Source organism: Anabas testudineus, chromosome 15 (genome assembly GCF_900324465.2).
Source record: "Anabas testudineus chromosome 15, fAnaTes1.2, whole genome shotgun sequence".
NCBI lineage: Eukaryota > Metazoa > Chordata > Actinopteri > Anabantiformes > Anabantidae > Anabas > Anabas testudineus.
In genome coordinates, this window is record NC_046624.1 from 9,402,884 (window position 1) to 9,418,745 (window position 15,862).

General features: G+C 38.1%; 1 protein-coding gene across 2 annotated transcripts; it reads left to right on the forward strand.

The window, feature by feature from the left end:
• The first annotated feature begins 1,204 nt into the window (after positions 1-1,204).
• bmp5 (bone morphogenetic protein 5) lies at positions 1,205-10,014 on the forward strand. 2 transcript variants are annotated; one of them, XM_026353844.1, is made up of 8 exons: positions 1,205-1,456; positions 1,597-2,137; positions 4,547-4,739; positions 7,709-7,857; positions 8,217-8,414; positions 8,552-8,628; positions 8,747-8,857; positions 9,000-10,014. In XM_026353844.1, exons 2-8 carry the CDS (start codon positions 1,645-1,647, stop codon positions 9,147-9,149), a joined length of 1,371 nt encoding a protein of 456 aa, XP_026209629.1. In that variant the 5' UTR covers positions 1,205-1,456; positions 1,597-1,644; the 3' UTR covers positions 9,150-10,014. The 2 variants fall into 2 exon arrangements, with proteins under 2 accessions (XP_026209629.1, XP_026209628.1); XM_026353843.1 differs by having other exon boundaries at positions 1,205-2,137.
• The last annotated feature ends 5,848 nt before the right edge of the window (positions 10,015-15,862 follow it).

A 15,862-nucleotide genomic window follows, 5' to 3' on the forward strand; every position in this document is an offset into this window, starting at 1 on the left:
ATGGCAGACTTCTACAAACTAGGAAATCCGAACAGAGAGGGATGAGGAAAGCGATAACTTAAAGACACGGGAGCTCAAACAAGCCTTTGTGGTGTCAAGGCCAGAGGTGCTGTTGCATAATTATAACATGTATTTCCACTTAAATAGGTAAATCTGATATTCATATAATCTTCTATTAATAAAGCCTAAGAATAAAAATATTAGCCTCAAATTAAGCAAAATGTGGCCAGAGTTTCACGTTTATTTCAGAGATTATTGATTATTTGTTTGATTTGATGTTTCCATTTTGACTCCAGCATGAAAAAGGATAATGAGGAAAAGTGTGATGACTGTAGAACACAAAGCAGATAATCACATGGGTCCTACTCAACACAGCACAAAGAAACTTAAACACAAGTGCACATAACTTCTGTGGGTGGTACGTTAATGTACCGTAATGTACGCCAGATGGCGCTATGTGGTAACGCACAGCATGTCCAGGGGTACCTTGATTAAAGTGGAAGCTTTGTTTTTTCATCTTAGACAGCAGCTACACATCATATGAAAACCTCGGACTTTTTATGTTTTAAATTACTCCTGTTTACTTCACTTAGCGCCCCTCTAAGTCTCGTCTAGTTAGACTTTTCTATAATCAGAGTCAGTGTTTGCTCATTGTGGGATTTTTAGATACAAATTATGAGGATGGAAACACAGTGGATTGCAATAACTCTATGGTTTTAATACTAAAACTGGGGTATTCTTGCCCATCTGTGCTGGTATTTTCTTCTCTTGCTGTTCCTATATAGGAATTATGTTTGTACTATAATATAAGTGCAGCATCTTACTCACTTATATGTTGGTAAATTCAATAAAAACAATTTTTTTTTCACGTTTAAACGTTGTATAAACAAAGAATGCTGGAGTCCTGTCCTATAAACACGCGGACTTCAATAAGTAGAGGTGATTAAAAGGCTCTGTCATTATTCTTTCACTCGTTAAGACGGGCTCTCGGATTTCAAGTGTCTCCTTTTACACTCCTCAGCCGCCACATTCATCATGGGACCGGGCTGAAGTTTTATTGCTGCCGCTAGAGGTGGATGCAAAAAAAAAAAAAAAAACTAAAGTCGAGTGTGGGATGGACTCAGAGGGCAACTAGCCCCAGTAGACTCTCCCAGGAAAAAAAAAAAAAAAAAGCAAATGCGAGCCGGGACATGAGTCGAGAGCTCCTCTCTGTTCTATTGTGACACAGTTCAACACTTTTCAAGCGCTGGAAATCCCGGGTCATCCCCCGACGTTATGGGCGTTACGGAGTACGGAGTAAGGTGAGGGACGGGGGGGGTCACAGCTCCATAAATACTTGGTGTGACTTTGGATGGATCCTGAAGGAGTAAAACCCCTACTGGAGGAGCCCGGAGCGCAACAACAGAGGAGCAGGAGGACTTTTCTGCAAGCTGACACCTAATTTGTAGACGGACTGGTAAAAAACAAACAAACAAAACAAAAACAAAAACAAAAAAGGCACAGTTACCACCGATAAAGTTGTGGTGCGTCTGGCAAATATGGAAAGTCTATGATTCCGTGCTGGCAGTAATCTAAAGTGTTTTATTTGTCTCACAGCGTGCGATGTAGTTCACCTTCACACCCCGATGTGAGCTACTTGTCACGATGACAGCGCGTACACCTTTGAACCGTGCTGTGCTTGGACTCGCGTGGAGCTGTTTGACTTTTCTGTCCTGCGCGCATTGCGGGCTGAGTGACAACCATGTGCACTCCAGTTTTATTTACAGGCGGTTGCGCAATCACGAACGCCGGGAGATCCAGAGAGAGATCCTCTCCATCCTGGGCTTACCCCACCGTCCGAGGCCCTTCTCTCCCGGGAAGCAGGCGTTCTCCGCGCCGCTCTTCATGCTCGACCTGTACAACGCCATGGCCGTGGAGGAGGAGGATGGGGCGCAGCAGGGCGCGGTGAAGAGCTTCGGTGCTAAAGTTGAAGGGCACTCTAGGAAAGGTTACTACAGCCCCCAGCAGGCCGGCTACTCCCGGGTCCCACAGCCTTACCGAGCGGCCTCCCTGTTAGGCCACAGCCCCACACTCACCACGGCGCACGACACCAACTTTCTCAATGACGCAGACTTGGTCATGAGTTTTGTCAATTTAGGTGAGTGCCATTAAAGCAGTTCATGTGTCACCAGGTTTTATTATTATTAATAATAATAATAATAATAAATGAATGAATGAATCGAAAGCAGATGCAGGCCAGAATAATTATATAAAGATTTAGATGTGCCGCAGTTTAGTTACAAAATCCCCGTCAAAATAAATATATTTATCTCATCTCCATCACCTCTACAATTTATAGGATTTAAAGCGTATTACCTATATTAAATTTGTGATATTTTAAAATTATTAATTATCTATAATAAACTTTGTAAAAAGAAAACTAATTGTTTTCTAGACTAGATGCAATTTCTTGACAATACACTGCAGACAAGGAAGTGTAAGGAGATATTGCAGCATCAAAGCCTACCACAGCCTATATCCTTGTCTTTAAGGAGTCAGGCAGAAGTGGATTCTTGCCTGTTGTGTCAAGACATTTTCAAACATAAAGATTATGTTTGAACTATGTTGTTCTATAAAGACTCTATAAAGCATGTTACGCATTTTGAGCATGTTTTAAGTTTTGTTGTCTTCCTCCAGCTAAGGGACAGTTGCATGCTGTTGTTCCAAACTCCGACTATGTCATGACTTCATGTTCAGACATCAGTCATCTGGGTTCTGAGGTGTTCAGCTACTCCTGTGAAATATTTAGTATTGACAGAATTAAGCTCAGCATTTTGACCCCACCAATTTGTGCCGCTTTGTATTAAAAGGCAGCAGAAATGTATAATGATGGTGTTTGTTCAGTAGCTGTGACCCTTAACCCTACAGTTCAGAGCAACTTATCAGATGACTGTCTGACCTTGAGAAAATTGGTCTAAATTATTTCCTGTAGTTAAAAGGGGAGGGATAGTGACTGAAGCCAGTATAAATTGAGATTGTGTCACTAATGGAAAGCAGTTCCTCTGTTCTTCATATTTGTTCTATCTGTAACATTTAATAGAAATGTGAAAGGTAATAGTAAGTATAGCACGTGGGAAGCAGCTCGAAAGTGGAATGTGATACAATAATCAGACATTAAAAATAAAATCACCATAAAATGATAAATAAATAATAAAATAAAATAAAAAATGTGATGATTGTGATGTCATGATCTGACATTAACTATAATGCCAGACCTGTTGTTTTAGGTACTTTGTTTTCTTAAATATGAAGCAAAACATGTAAATGTAAATTGTGTCGAGTTGCTTGGAAGTATAATCCCTCACCTTGGCCTGAGCCCATCTGTTTCCACTTACCAGTATACCATGCCATGTACACTGTCAGCCTTGAAAGCTCTGCTGTCGTTCTGGGGACTGTCAAGGAAGTGTTCAATGGGCCTCTGTATTTATTACAGTACACTCAAATATAGCTACTGACCTCAAGAAATGTCTATGTGGCATTTCGATGAAATGAATGCATACGTAAGAAGCCATAGCAGCTACTATGGCAGCTTCGGATTACTGCCAGTGGCTAATATAATGGAACAGTAGGTAAAAGTCCGACCTGTCCTCTGACCTGTTGGTGCTAAGTAACCACAGGCATCCTCGCTCGATAAAGTATCAGGGAAATGCGCTAGATGGCATGACCACAGATGTCAGTGAATCTACTGATCTTGGCCCCATGCCTCTTTTATGCTACAAGGTAGAGGTGCCAGACAGTTGGTGGTCACTTTTTAGTAGAAACAAAGTATCTTTGTCAGCATGTTGATAATGCTGATACATGGAGGCTCCTCTATGTGTTAAGTGGAGTTATTTTATTGAGAGGCTTTTGAAAAACAAAGCAGTGAATAGCTTTTATTTATTTCCATGCAGCACTATGTAGAATAATCATATGTTATTATTTTTAAAATACCTTTAAATATCAAATACATAAACAAATATCTTTTTTCTTTATTATGCTACTTGTGATAGGAGACATATTTAGTTTTAAATGTTAAGGGTCATGCAACACTCTTAGCGCATTGTATGAAACCTATAGGAGGTCAGTATAAGGTCAGAAAAGAGGTCAGAGTAGACGCTCACATGACGTTGAAGAATCCTTTCTGGTCTTTTCTTTCACTTGAGGAGCAGACGAAAGTGTCTTTAATTGAAATCAGCCTGTTTTTCTTAACTGACAGCCCATTCATCATGGCCAGAGAATGCAGTTAGGCACACAGTAGAGGGCCTGTCTGGGAACTGCTACCTGTATTCAGTTGACTGATTTAATGAACTGGAAAGTGCTTTTGTTGGTAGTCAAAATGTTTAGATTGGACCTGGAATGTAAAAGAAGATGTGATAAATCACTCTTTTTCTGTGCCTTACTGCCCACATAGTTTCTCTTTTGAGCAACATTTGCAGGAGATTCAGGATGCAAAGTCATATTTTTTGATCAGTGCAAGTTTAGAAAGTATGAAAGAATGAAATTAATCATAAAATACTTTATTTCACAGTGGAGAAAGATAAAGATTTTTCTCACCAACGAAGACACTACAAGGAGTTCCGTTTTGATCTGACTCAGATCCCGGACGGAGAGGCGGTGACTGCTGCAGAGTTTCGGATCTATAAAGACCGCAGCCACGCACGCTACGAAAATATCACTCTGAAGGTTACTATATATCAAGTCATCAAGGAATATCAAAACAAGTAAGTACCAAATCAACAAGGCAGCACTGGACTGTAGCTAGGTACATTTACTCTAGTACTGTAGTCTAATTTTGAAGTACAATGCTTGCATACTTGAATTTTCTGCTGCTGTATATATACTTCAACATATAAGGTGGTGGTAGCTATGGACTTCAAAATCAGATGAAAATATTTATTTTAACTACGCTGCATTTATCTTACACATATAGTTTGTTTGCAAATTGAAAATGTAACATGTAAAATAGAAGGCCTGCTTACAAAAAATATATTGAAGATAAACCTGCCATAAACTAGTCGAGTCAAGTTCTAATTACCGTAGTCATTTTAATCCAGTAATATAATGTAATGTAACACTCAGGAGCCATTCTGTCACCTGATGAGTGCTTTTACTTTTAAAAACACACATGCATTTTGCTTATAATATTTTTGTAACTCAAATTAAAATGAAGTTAAGTATTTTTATTGCATGACAATGCTACATTAAAAAATCCCAGTACTTCTTGCACCAGTGATTTAAAATCATACAGGGGCTGAAAATTCATTTGGTCTCATATTATGAGCGAGAAATATCAAACATCTGCCTCAAGCCTGTTCTCAGTTAATGTAAATGCTGCGACATGAAAAGCAGACAGAGACCACCACCCAGCTTAAATTGCAAATTGATGAAAACAAATATAAAATAGCTATTTCTTCATCTTTACTTTGATGTCATGCAGTCATCTTATGTCAAAGCAAAAAGACAAAAAAGTCCAACAGCTCGTGTCTTATACAGCTGAAACTTTCCACTTGCACAGAACGTCCGTGTATCTCCGACTCTGTTCTCCTTCATTCACACCATGTCTGCCTTACAAATATAGTTCTCGGATAAAGAGAACTCCATTAGCAAGTTGGCCACTTATGTAGCTTGGAAGGTCCATCAGTTATCACTCATCTTGTGTTGCCTGCCAAACTGGCCTCGTCCCAGATGAAACCATGAGGGCCCATAATAGAGGGGAGGGGGCTCCCCCGGGTGCTCCCGTGGTCACTGTTATGCCCACCACCTGCCTGTCTTAACAATATCCCGGAAGTTTAACCATGACATAGCTGAATACACAAGGGTGTACTTAAAAGTGGGCCCACATTTGCTTGCCAAAAATGTGTGTGGGTGATTGAAGGGGAGATATGGCCCTCCTGGGCTTTGAAAAGGTCCAAGTCAATGGACTCTGCCATCTTAAAGGGGAACACTACTCAGTTTAGGTTTTCACACACATTTTTATAAGGAACAACGTGTTTCATAAAGAAGAGCAATTCTTTCAAAGTTGCAAATTTAGGAAAATAATACAATTGAGATTTGTGATTTCATGCACATTTAGTTAATAACTGAGTTTTTCTCAGTTGAAAATTAGCTCATGTAAAAACTAAAATGGTTAAGTTATGTTTCAGTAGTGAATTAAAGTCTTAAGGATTTAAGATAGTGACTATGTACAGTAACAGCAAAGCCCCCAGTTCAAGTTCAGCTGTGGACCTCTGCTGTCCTGAGTATGAAACATAGTAAGAGACAAACTTATATTCACCATTTCTCACCAATTTGTAATCTGTGCATAGTTCTGTGTATTGTTGATGTCAAACAAAGTGTTGAATGTGTTTCCCTTCTTTTAAAATGTTTCCCTAGATAATTCTTGGTAAAATAATGCATGTTTTCTAACTTACACCTCCTAAAAACTTTCATAACCTTCTTTGCTGTATTAGCAGTCAGAAAGTCCACAGGGCACTTTAAAGTTACTATGCACCAACTTGACATGAACTTTGCCACTGACAACAAATTGCTAACGGAGAATGGCATAAGAACATAAACAGACTTTAAAGGAGTCACCTCGATCTATCTGGTGTCCACTCACTTGAACACACCCTCTGAACTGTACCAGCGATCACAGATTAATGGGCAGGATAAATATTTTTCCTCTAGGATATGGCTTTGGGAATATTAAATACTTACCTACAAAAACTAAATTATTACAGGACATAAGCTTAATGTTGAACATTTCAAGGAGGTAGTTCAGCAGTATGTCACTCATAAGGGTTACCCTTGTGTAGAATTCCACATGAGGTTCAGTTTTATTACACCTGTAATAAACACATGAATTGGTCCTGAACTATTGAGGCCATGTGGAAAATCTAGGTTCTCTCCAACCATGTAAGCATCTAACCACTAAAACTGAACAGTCCTTGCCTAATCCGATCTTCCATTTGAAAGGAATCCAATGCGACTTGCAAAGCGGGGCTTTTTCAACTTTCTGGGTTGATTGATGCCTTATGTCAGGCTCATGTTAAAATTATACAGTGACCGATATACTGATTTATAACTCCTGAGATGTTTTGCTTATCAAAAAACTGAAATCATGGCACATGTTCTCCGTACAATTCTGCAGTCTATTACAGTCTATTCTCTACTACAAAAATAACTAATATATAAGCAATGCACCAGTTTTCAATATTGAGAGCGTTTTTTAGAGACAAATGTTTGGTTTCAAAAGGATAAAGAGATGAATAAACGAATAAAAGCCACTCAGATTTTGGCTTCTGCTGCAGAGTATGGACTAAAACATCCATTTGTGATCACTCAGTGATACTTCGTTTATCTGTTCCAGTCTGCCTGGTTAAGGATTCAGTTTAAAAGCCCTCAAAGAAGCATATGGTTTCTTTTTTGTGTCCCTTTAAAGCTTAACTGGGCTTAACGCAGTGTAACAGGCAATGAGGTTTCGCATTCATTTCACCATCTGTTTGACCAGCACTGGTCTAAAACACATACACAATGATCTTCAAAAACCAACCAAACCACAGAGACTAAAAATGAATTTAATGACGATTATTTTTGTGATTTTAAACAATTAGCTGTCTCTGTCTTGGCATGTATGTACTGTTTGTGGAGTTATTTTAGTTGCTGGCTATTTATAACAGATGTTTGTTTCGTTGCTTTCTTTTACCTCCAGAGATGCAGAAACATTCTTGCTTGACTCCAAAATGGTGCAGGCATCCGATGGGGGCTGGCTAGTGTTTGATATCACAGCCACGAGCAACCACTGGGTGATGAACCCACAACAGAACCTGGGCCTGCAGCTCTGTGTGGAGACTTTAGATGGCAAGTGAAGTTCAGTTTTCTTTCTATGAATTTAACATTTGTTCTTTCACTTGCTACCTCCACATATTTATTTTAGAGTCTCCAGGTAGTTCTGATCTTTTGAGACAATCCACCATGTCAAAAATATGTTTTTGCTGACTTTGGGACAAATGCACATTTGACAGTCTGTAGATCATGATTATTTATTGCCAATAAACAGCCATAAATCCACCTGAGAAGATGAATGACTTCTCCTAGTCTTTGTATTTTCAGATGGGGCTCAGCGTAAAAGCTCCCATAAAATGTTAAATGTTATGCCACTTTTCTTTAGTGTTGCCTTGTTATGTTGTTTTATTTACCTGCTGTTTTTTTTTTTAAAGGACGAAGCATCAACATAAAATCTGCTGGAATCATTGGGAGGAACGGGCCCCAGTCCAAACAGCCGTTCCTGGTTGCTTTCTTCAAGGCCAGTGGAGTGTTGCTTCGCTCAGTGAGAGCTGCTGGTGGAAAAAAAAAGAATCACAATCGCAATAAATCTACTAATCAACAAGAATCGTCTAAGGCACCAAAAACTGGAGGTATGAGTCCTTTTAGTAAAAATGCTTTTATAATTTAGTTTACCCAATACACATCCGTTCTCTGAACTAGAATATCTGTTAAGCCAAATGGATAAATGTTGGTATAATATTAATTGTTTGTACCTGTTTGTTTTCAGATTATAACACCAGTGAACAGAAGCAAGCCTGTAAGAAGCATGAACTTTACGTCAGTTTCCGAGATTTGGGCTGGCAGGTAAGACACTTACAGAACTAACAGATGGTAATAACACAATGAATAAATACCTTTTTCATCAGATCATGTGAATACACTAAAACATGTAATTTAATTTAATTGTATTCTTTTTGTCAAGGATTGGATCATTGCACCTGAGGGCTACGCTGCTTTTTACTGTGATGGTGAATGCTCCTTTCCACTCAATGCACACATGAATGCAACAAATCATGCCATAGTGCAAACCCTGGTAGGTACTCTTCAGAGTGTACTGCACATGTGTACTGCAATAAAACCGTTTAAGCTACCATCATTTTCTTAGCAGTTGTAATTCATGTGAAACTCACTGCTCTTGCACCTCTTTTAAACCTACATTATGCTCTCGTTTATAGGTCCATTTAATGTTTCCTGACAATGTGCCAAAGCCATGCTGTGCCCCAACCAAGCTAAACGCAATATCAGTACTTTACTTTGATGACAGCTCCAATGTTATACTCAAGAAGTATAGAAATATGGTAGTTAGGTCTTGTGGTTGCCATTAGTGGAAAGGCTTACTTTAATTTATGCTATCTGGTATGGGAATAGCTGGAAAACACATCTGCTGCAGGTGTGATGTGATGTACAGTATTATGTATATAAAGTTTTATTACCTAATTTATTTTGGTTTCTTTTAAATAGCACTGAATATTGTGATATTTAAATGATTAGGACAAAATGTTGATTATATTTTATCTCTTAACTTTTGTGTCCCTTGGCATATACTCTCATAGTTATGTCTGTATGATAATTTCTAGTACAACCTTTCACTGGAGTCATGATAAATAATGTCACTTTCCCTTTTACTTATTTCCCCCTACTTAGTATACATTTCTTTAGGTTATAACTGTACACTTTCACTGAGAGATCAGTGTATTTTTAGACTGGCATTTAACATAATGTCACAAAATGCAGCATCACAAATTCATTTTGTTAACACGGGAGATCTCAGGATGCTGCTATTGGAACTACCATCACTACAAAAACAGGCTGTCGGAAATATGTTTAATCATATTGGATCACTGGAAAAAAATAGTCTTTGCTAATATAAACCGAACTATTTCCAAGCTGTCACCGTCTTTCAGCATTGACATTGTTTCACCTTCTCCATGCCAGTGTTTTTGTTTTTTATAGGACGGTGCATTCTCAGAAGGGAATTATGTCAGTCTGGACTGAAACTCTTTTTATGTTGAGTGATCACTTTTGAGTGCTTTATGAATTATGTCATTTTTAAACAGTTTATATCTCTTCCAAAAACACTTTTTCGTTCTTCTGTGGTCTTTATCAAAATTGCAAATGTCGTTGCTCCACATTAACTGTTTTACGTTTGGGGAAAGTATATCTCAATGTAGAGTGTTGTGTATTTTAATAAAAGAACCACTTGTAAATGTGTATCTTCTGCTTTGCCTTTCCTTTACCTCATAATTTTTCTTCCTCTATTTATCACCTTAAACTATATGCAGAGGAAAGCATTTCATCTTGGAGCTTTTTCCCCCTCCCCCAGCTGCAAGTCCTTAAGCCCTTTCAAATTCACGTTGTCCTTATGTATGTGTGTTTGGAGCTGTGCAGATGTTTTACACACGGCTGCTAGACTACCATCTCACATTTATAAATGTTTGACAAGTATGATATAAACTAGGGGTCCACCCACAGCGCTTGCTGACATGTTCTTGGGGAGCAGTAGTTCTGGTGGTACAGTGGTAGAAGTAAAGCGATGCCATGACCTCCAAACCAGCTCAAATGGTGATTATCATGTGAGTGCCAACAGAGAAAGGTATATCATTTTGTAAGTAATTTCCATCCATCACATGATTTATGCAATGCGTATGGCACACCTCTTTTTGCTTGCATTATATACACTCATATATTGAAGGTTTCCATCTGTCGAGAGCCAAGATTCACCCACGTGAACAGAGTGAAGACCATAAACTAAACATAGCGAGTGTTGTTGCATGTCTTCCTGGTTCAGGATAAGCAGAACTTCACAAAAGTGCAAGAGAGAAAAACTCTATTTCCAGAGAAGTGCTCTGGTTACGCAGGAATTTTCAATGGTCTTGGAAATGTAGGGATTAGGTTAAGGATTAATATTTATTTACACAACTGTGTTGACCTTCACTGAACACAGGATATGTACTGTTGCACTTTTTCTACCCCCACCCTTCCACTTTTATAACGTTTTTTTTTCTCTGACATGGCAGAACATTGAGTGACTGTATTTCACTTAATTAAAAGCAGTGGCTGGCCTTCCCAGATGTTATGTGGGCTCCATCTAAAAGGAGTGTTGACATTCAGTGAATAGAAGAGGCCACCTGCTAACTTAACTCTTGGCTTGAGGGTTGATTTGCATTCCTGCGGCCTGTTGCCTGGCATGATTACTCCTACCACTTCACAATCCCATCTACTGTTTAATATCATGGATTCTTTCCAATTCAGCTATATTTCTTCCCTTTTTGTAACACAGGAGCTGCTATGAATGACCTTCTATTTAAGTTCTCCAAAACTACTCATCCCTCTTGACAGCAACCTCCTGACCACATGAAAGGAAAGGGTAACAACTGCCATACCCAGGACAGATTAATATAGTGGCCCCTTCTCCTCTGAGACCCCTATGGTCAAAAACAGCCTGCAGTGAGTCAGAGGTGCCTTGACATTCATCAGATCATCACTTCCAGTGGCCACTTCTGTAGCAAGCTGGAAAAAGGTCACAACCCATGGCAGTTTACTTTTCATGAAGGGCTTCTTGTGAATTATTAATGCGTCATGCCGTCAGGTTTATAGTATATGTCACAACATACTGTTGGCCTTACATAAACAGCATTACATAATGCCAGGATGTGTTTCCAGGTGCTGATATTAGCTTTTTTTTTTCTACCACAAACATGTTTATTCCCTTAACCTGATTGAGAAAACAGATATATCCATGTGAGCCCAGCATTTTTTTTTTTCTTCAGCAAATGATGAATTTAGTGAGGAGAATTCATCGTGGAGCTCGTAGCAGGCTGGGACTGGTTGTCTGTCAAAAGTAACAAATACTTGATATTTGAGGTCATTTTCGCCTAAACCAACACTGGCAGGAAATACGCCTGCAAGGACAGCAAAACAAAAAAAAAAAGGCTGATGTAACATGCCATCTTGTCAGACCACCAGCTGAGGTTTGTGTCTGTGTGTTGATGGAGACGTAATCCAACAATATGAGTATGTTAGATGAAATCAAAGAAGCTGCTTATTTTATTGTCTCTCTCTTTTTTTCATCAATAATTAAAGCCAACTTAGGAGAAGGATGCATCTGCCATCTGTACTAAAAAGCCTATAAACTTCAAACATTCAAAGTGTCCCAATGTAATTAGGAACAGTTTGTGCTTAAATCATGCAACAAAACTAATTTAGACATACTGAAAAGAGACGTATCTCATCTAATTATGTATTTGAGGAAGTAGGAGTAAAAAGTCAACTCCAATTTTTTTAAATCCTAAACCTCTTAACCATCTTTCAACCTTTAATGATTTATTTATGGTTATTTCATAATATTTTGAGTAGTTAATCATTTTATAAACAGGTCTTCTGGAAGAGAACTCTTGTATTTCAAAAAAAAAATCAAATGGATTTTACACAAACAATATATAAACTGTGAAACTAAACATTTGTTCACAGTCTCAGATTTTTACAGGCCACAGACTTTAACTGTGCACTTCAAGGTAAATGTTGTATTTGCAACTCTGACTATCAATGTGCTCAAATTACAGCAGTTTCTACTGCAGACAGGTTCGATGACTGACATGATGTTGATTACATTTTAGTTCACCTAATACAAATACAAAATCTGATACTTATTGTTCAATTGATTTAGTAATCCTATGTTTCACTGGTTTACCATCTGCTAACCAGAGATTTATTTCTTTTTCTGTGACACAGAGTTTATTTTCAAAGTGTCACCTTGCAGTCCATCCACAAGGCAAGTGAAATAGTATCTAATAAAAATGTTGTGCAGTTTACCTAATTCATCTCCGCACACATGGTTCTCCTTATTTGTCTTCTGTGGGTGGGCTGTGACTTCCATACAGCTCAATCAGTCTCTCTTGAAAAGGGAGACCATATGGGTCACATTTTTACATGTTGTTTGGTATGACAAGGCTGCAGCAGGACCAGTGAGGAATGTGTCCTCACAGGGCGATGCAGAAACACAGCTTGGTTTGCTTGTTATTCAAATGTGCACATTAGCCAGAGAAAAGGGTCTTTAGGATTTTTGGACTCACAATTGTTTGTGAACTTATCTGCCACTTGCCATTACTGTTAGGGGTGGCACCTGTGCATTTAAATCATCTTTACATGATGAAATCTTAACTTTTAGACAGGGTTAAAAAAATGTATGGTCATTTGAATTTCAAAAATATTCAGAGTATAATATTCATTGTACTAATGAATGAAGTACAATGACATGTTAATCCACTGGATTTACTGCATTTGCATTAATGAAACATCTTTGCCACGAGAGTCCTTCTCAACTATTGGACAAATTATGTAAAAGAACACACAGACGAAAAGGTTCAAATGGAAAGTGCCATACAAACCATAGCAGATGCATAGGATAATATTTGGTTTTAATTTATTTCTGAAACCATAGATGTGGCTATCCTGTATTCATTATGCTGACTGATTTACATTTCATATGCTGAAAGAGGACACATCGGGAGAATTGAGACATTTCTGGGCACAATTATGAGCCAAGAAGGAAAGTAAAAAACAAAATAATCTGACACAATATACAATTCATAAATATAACTCATTCTGTAAAGGTGAATTGTTCCATCAAAACCTGCTGCTCTGATGTGAAATGAAAATACTTAATTTAACACACTGACTGAGTTAATCATCATCATAGAAGCCAAGACAACTGCTGGTACTTTATCTAGTTGTGTTTACTGTGTAGATTGAAGGTATTATTTTTGCTCCATAGCTCTGAAAATGCAACTGTTGTTGCTGCAGCTAATTAAAGAAGAACATTTTACAGATTCAGAAGCTTTTCAATGGTAAAGGGTTATTATACACATCCAAAGGCTTAAACAAAGTAGCCTCTGTTAGTTCTTAGATTTGGTAGATGTTACACAAAACATTCACAGTTACTCAAATGTTAATCAAATGCCATGAACAGTGCAGTGCGCAGGAGGACACTCACTGTCCCACATTGTGTGACTGGTGCTGTCGGTCATTTCACGCTGACAGTGTAGGACCATGACCCAACATCACAACTTTGAATATTTACCTTCTTCTGGTAAATATTAGAGTTTTGTAGAAAAAATTTTGTAAAGTATGAAAACCTGTCGGGAAGCTTAGGCATTATATTTTCAGGAGCAAAGTGCGTTTGACTCAGGTTGAAGTTTTTCATCCTGTCACCTTTTCACATTGTTACAAAAATAATGAACAAAACATGCAACTGCACCAATTTAGAAAGCAAATAGAGATGTCAACAGCCACCACTTAGCCTGGTTCATGTGCAGTCTAGCTGCTGTAAATTTTGCTATGAAATTCAATTTCTCCCACCAAAGATATGTATACACTGCAGGAAATCTCTGCGCTTTATGATCCAGTTGGAGTCGTAATCCAGCCATGAAGCCCTCTATGGAACAATATAAAAATCTGCACAATAAATATCTGGCTGCTTAGAAACATCTGCTTGAATATATATATATACATCACAATGCTGTGTTAATATTGTGTTTGTGAAGAAAAAGCTGAAGATTGTATCATGTTAAAGTAACTGATATGATAATATTGTGACCAAATGATAATAATAATTATAATTAACAAATTTGTGTGTTTTCAGTAACACACTTTATTAAATATACACTGATGTTCATCATCCTCAGGCGGGTACACAGAGTCCCCAAAGTAATATGTTACTCTGCATGTGTAGTGCAGAAGAAATAATATTTTATAAATCAATGCTCAACAATCCTGTATACAATCAAAACAACGCATAGGTCAGTGGCTTTTGTGACAAAAAGACATGGGGCGCTGTGCGGCGTGATTACTAAGAGGATAATCTTTAACACACATGCTGTCTCTAAGGGGAGCTGTGGAAACTTGGCTCAGAGCGGCCAGGCTTCCTGAAGAAACTGTAAGGTAGGCTGCTATTTTTATAAAGGCTTTACATTATGTACAAAAAAGTGTTTGTGGTCACTTTTTCTCTTGGTGTGTAGTTAAACTTAATGCAAATGAAATGGGATGGAGACGTCTTTCCTTACAAAGGAGCAAAATTATTTATACATTCATACTCTTTTTTTTTTACCCAGCATGTTTTATGCATAATTCCGTTTCAATTCCACACCAACAAGTGAGCCGTTGCTGTAGCACTGGGTGTAATCATTCTCACTACTTATAGCCAACAAACCCCTCCATCTTCCCCCTGTTATGGAAGTCATGTCATGACTATTCTTCTCAGGGAGATGATAACATACTGTGTTCAGCACCAGGACCCGCTTGTTGTTCATTTAAATCCATGACGTAGAAATTAAAGACGGATGGAGGATGAAAATTGATTTAATCTGGTTCCTGTTTTCTTACTCCCACTTTGTTTTCAGTATATATCTGGGAGCTTAAAACCTCTTTCATGCCATGCCGAAACCTGTGGTCCATGAAGCACTGTTTTCACATCTGTTTCTTTCTGAGAACTAAAAAGAGAATAGTCCCTTTAGTGTTCCAGTTCAGGAAAAATGTTGTGGCATTTGCGCTGTTTGATTTTTATTTAATATTTTGAATCATTCATCATCTGCTTGGTCTCCAGAACTCTTACGTGTAAAATATAGTGTTCTCAGGAGACAGCTTAAAAACTAGCGCAGAGACATCCTTTTTCCTGTTGCAGTGTATCTGTTTGCCTAATCTACAAAAACGTCTAAGGTATTGTCTTGTTTCAGAGTTTAATCTAGTTCGAGTTTTAACAGGCTGGTAATTAGACTTATATACTATTTTGTTTCACTGAATTGCTGGTAGACATGTAGACAGCTGGAAACACAGCTACTTATTAAAGGTTATTGATAGAAGTATCTGATAGAAGTGATTATTCTAAATGTATGTGCAACAGAAAAAGTTTGTCATACCTTGTGCAGTAAGACATCGAAAGACAACCAACATCAGATTAACTGCTTTAGAGTCATTTTTGGACGTACAAACTTAAAGCAACGTCCATGAAGCTCAGTTCTTCAAAGTGACTCTCTGCGGCTGG

Bases quoted from the DNA above. Each gene is read 5' to 3' on its own strand.
- bmp5 (XM_026353843.1), top strand. From the start codon at position 1,645: ATGACAGCGCGTACACCTTTGAACCGTGCTGTGCTTGGACTCGCGTGG. The intron at 2,138-4,546 runs GTGAGTGCCATT...TTTATTTCACAG, and splicing joins CATGAGTTTTGTCAATTTAG to TGGAGAAAGATAAAGATTTT. The intron at 7,858-8,216 runs GCAAGTGAAGTT...TTTTTTTTAAAG, and splicing joins CTGTGTGGAGACTTTAGATG to GACGAAGCATCAACATAAAA.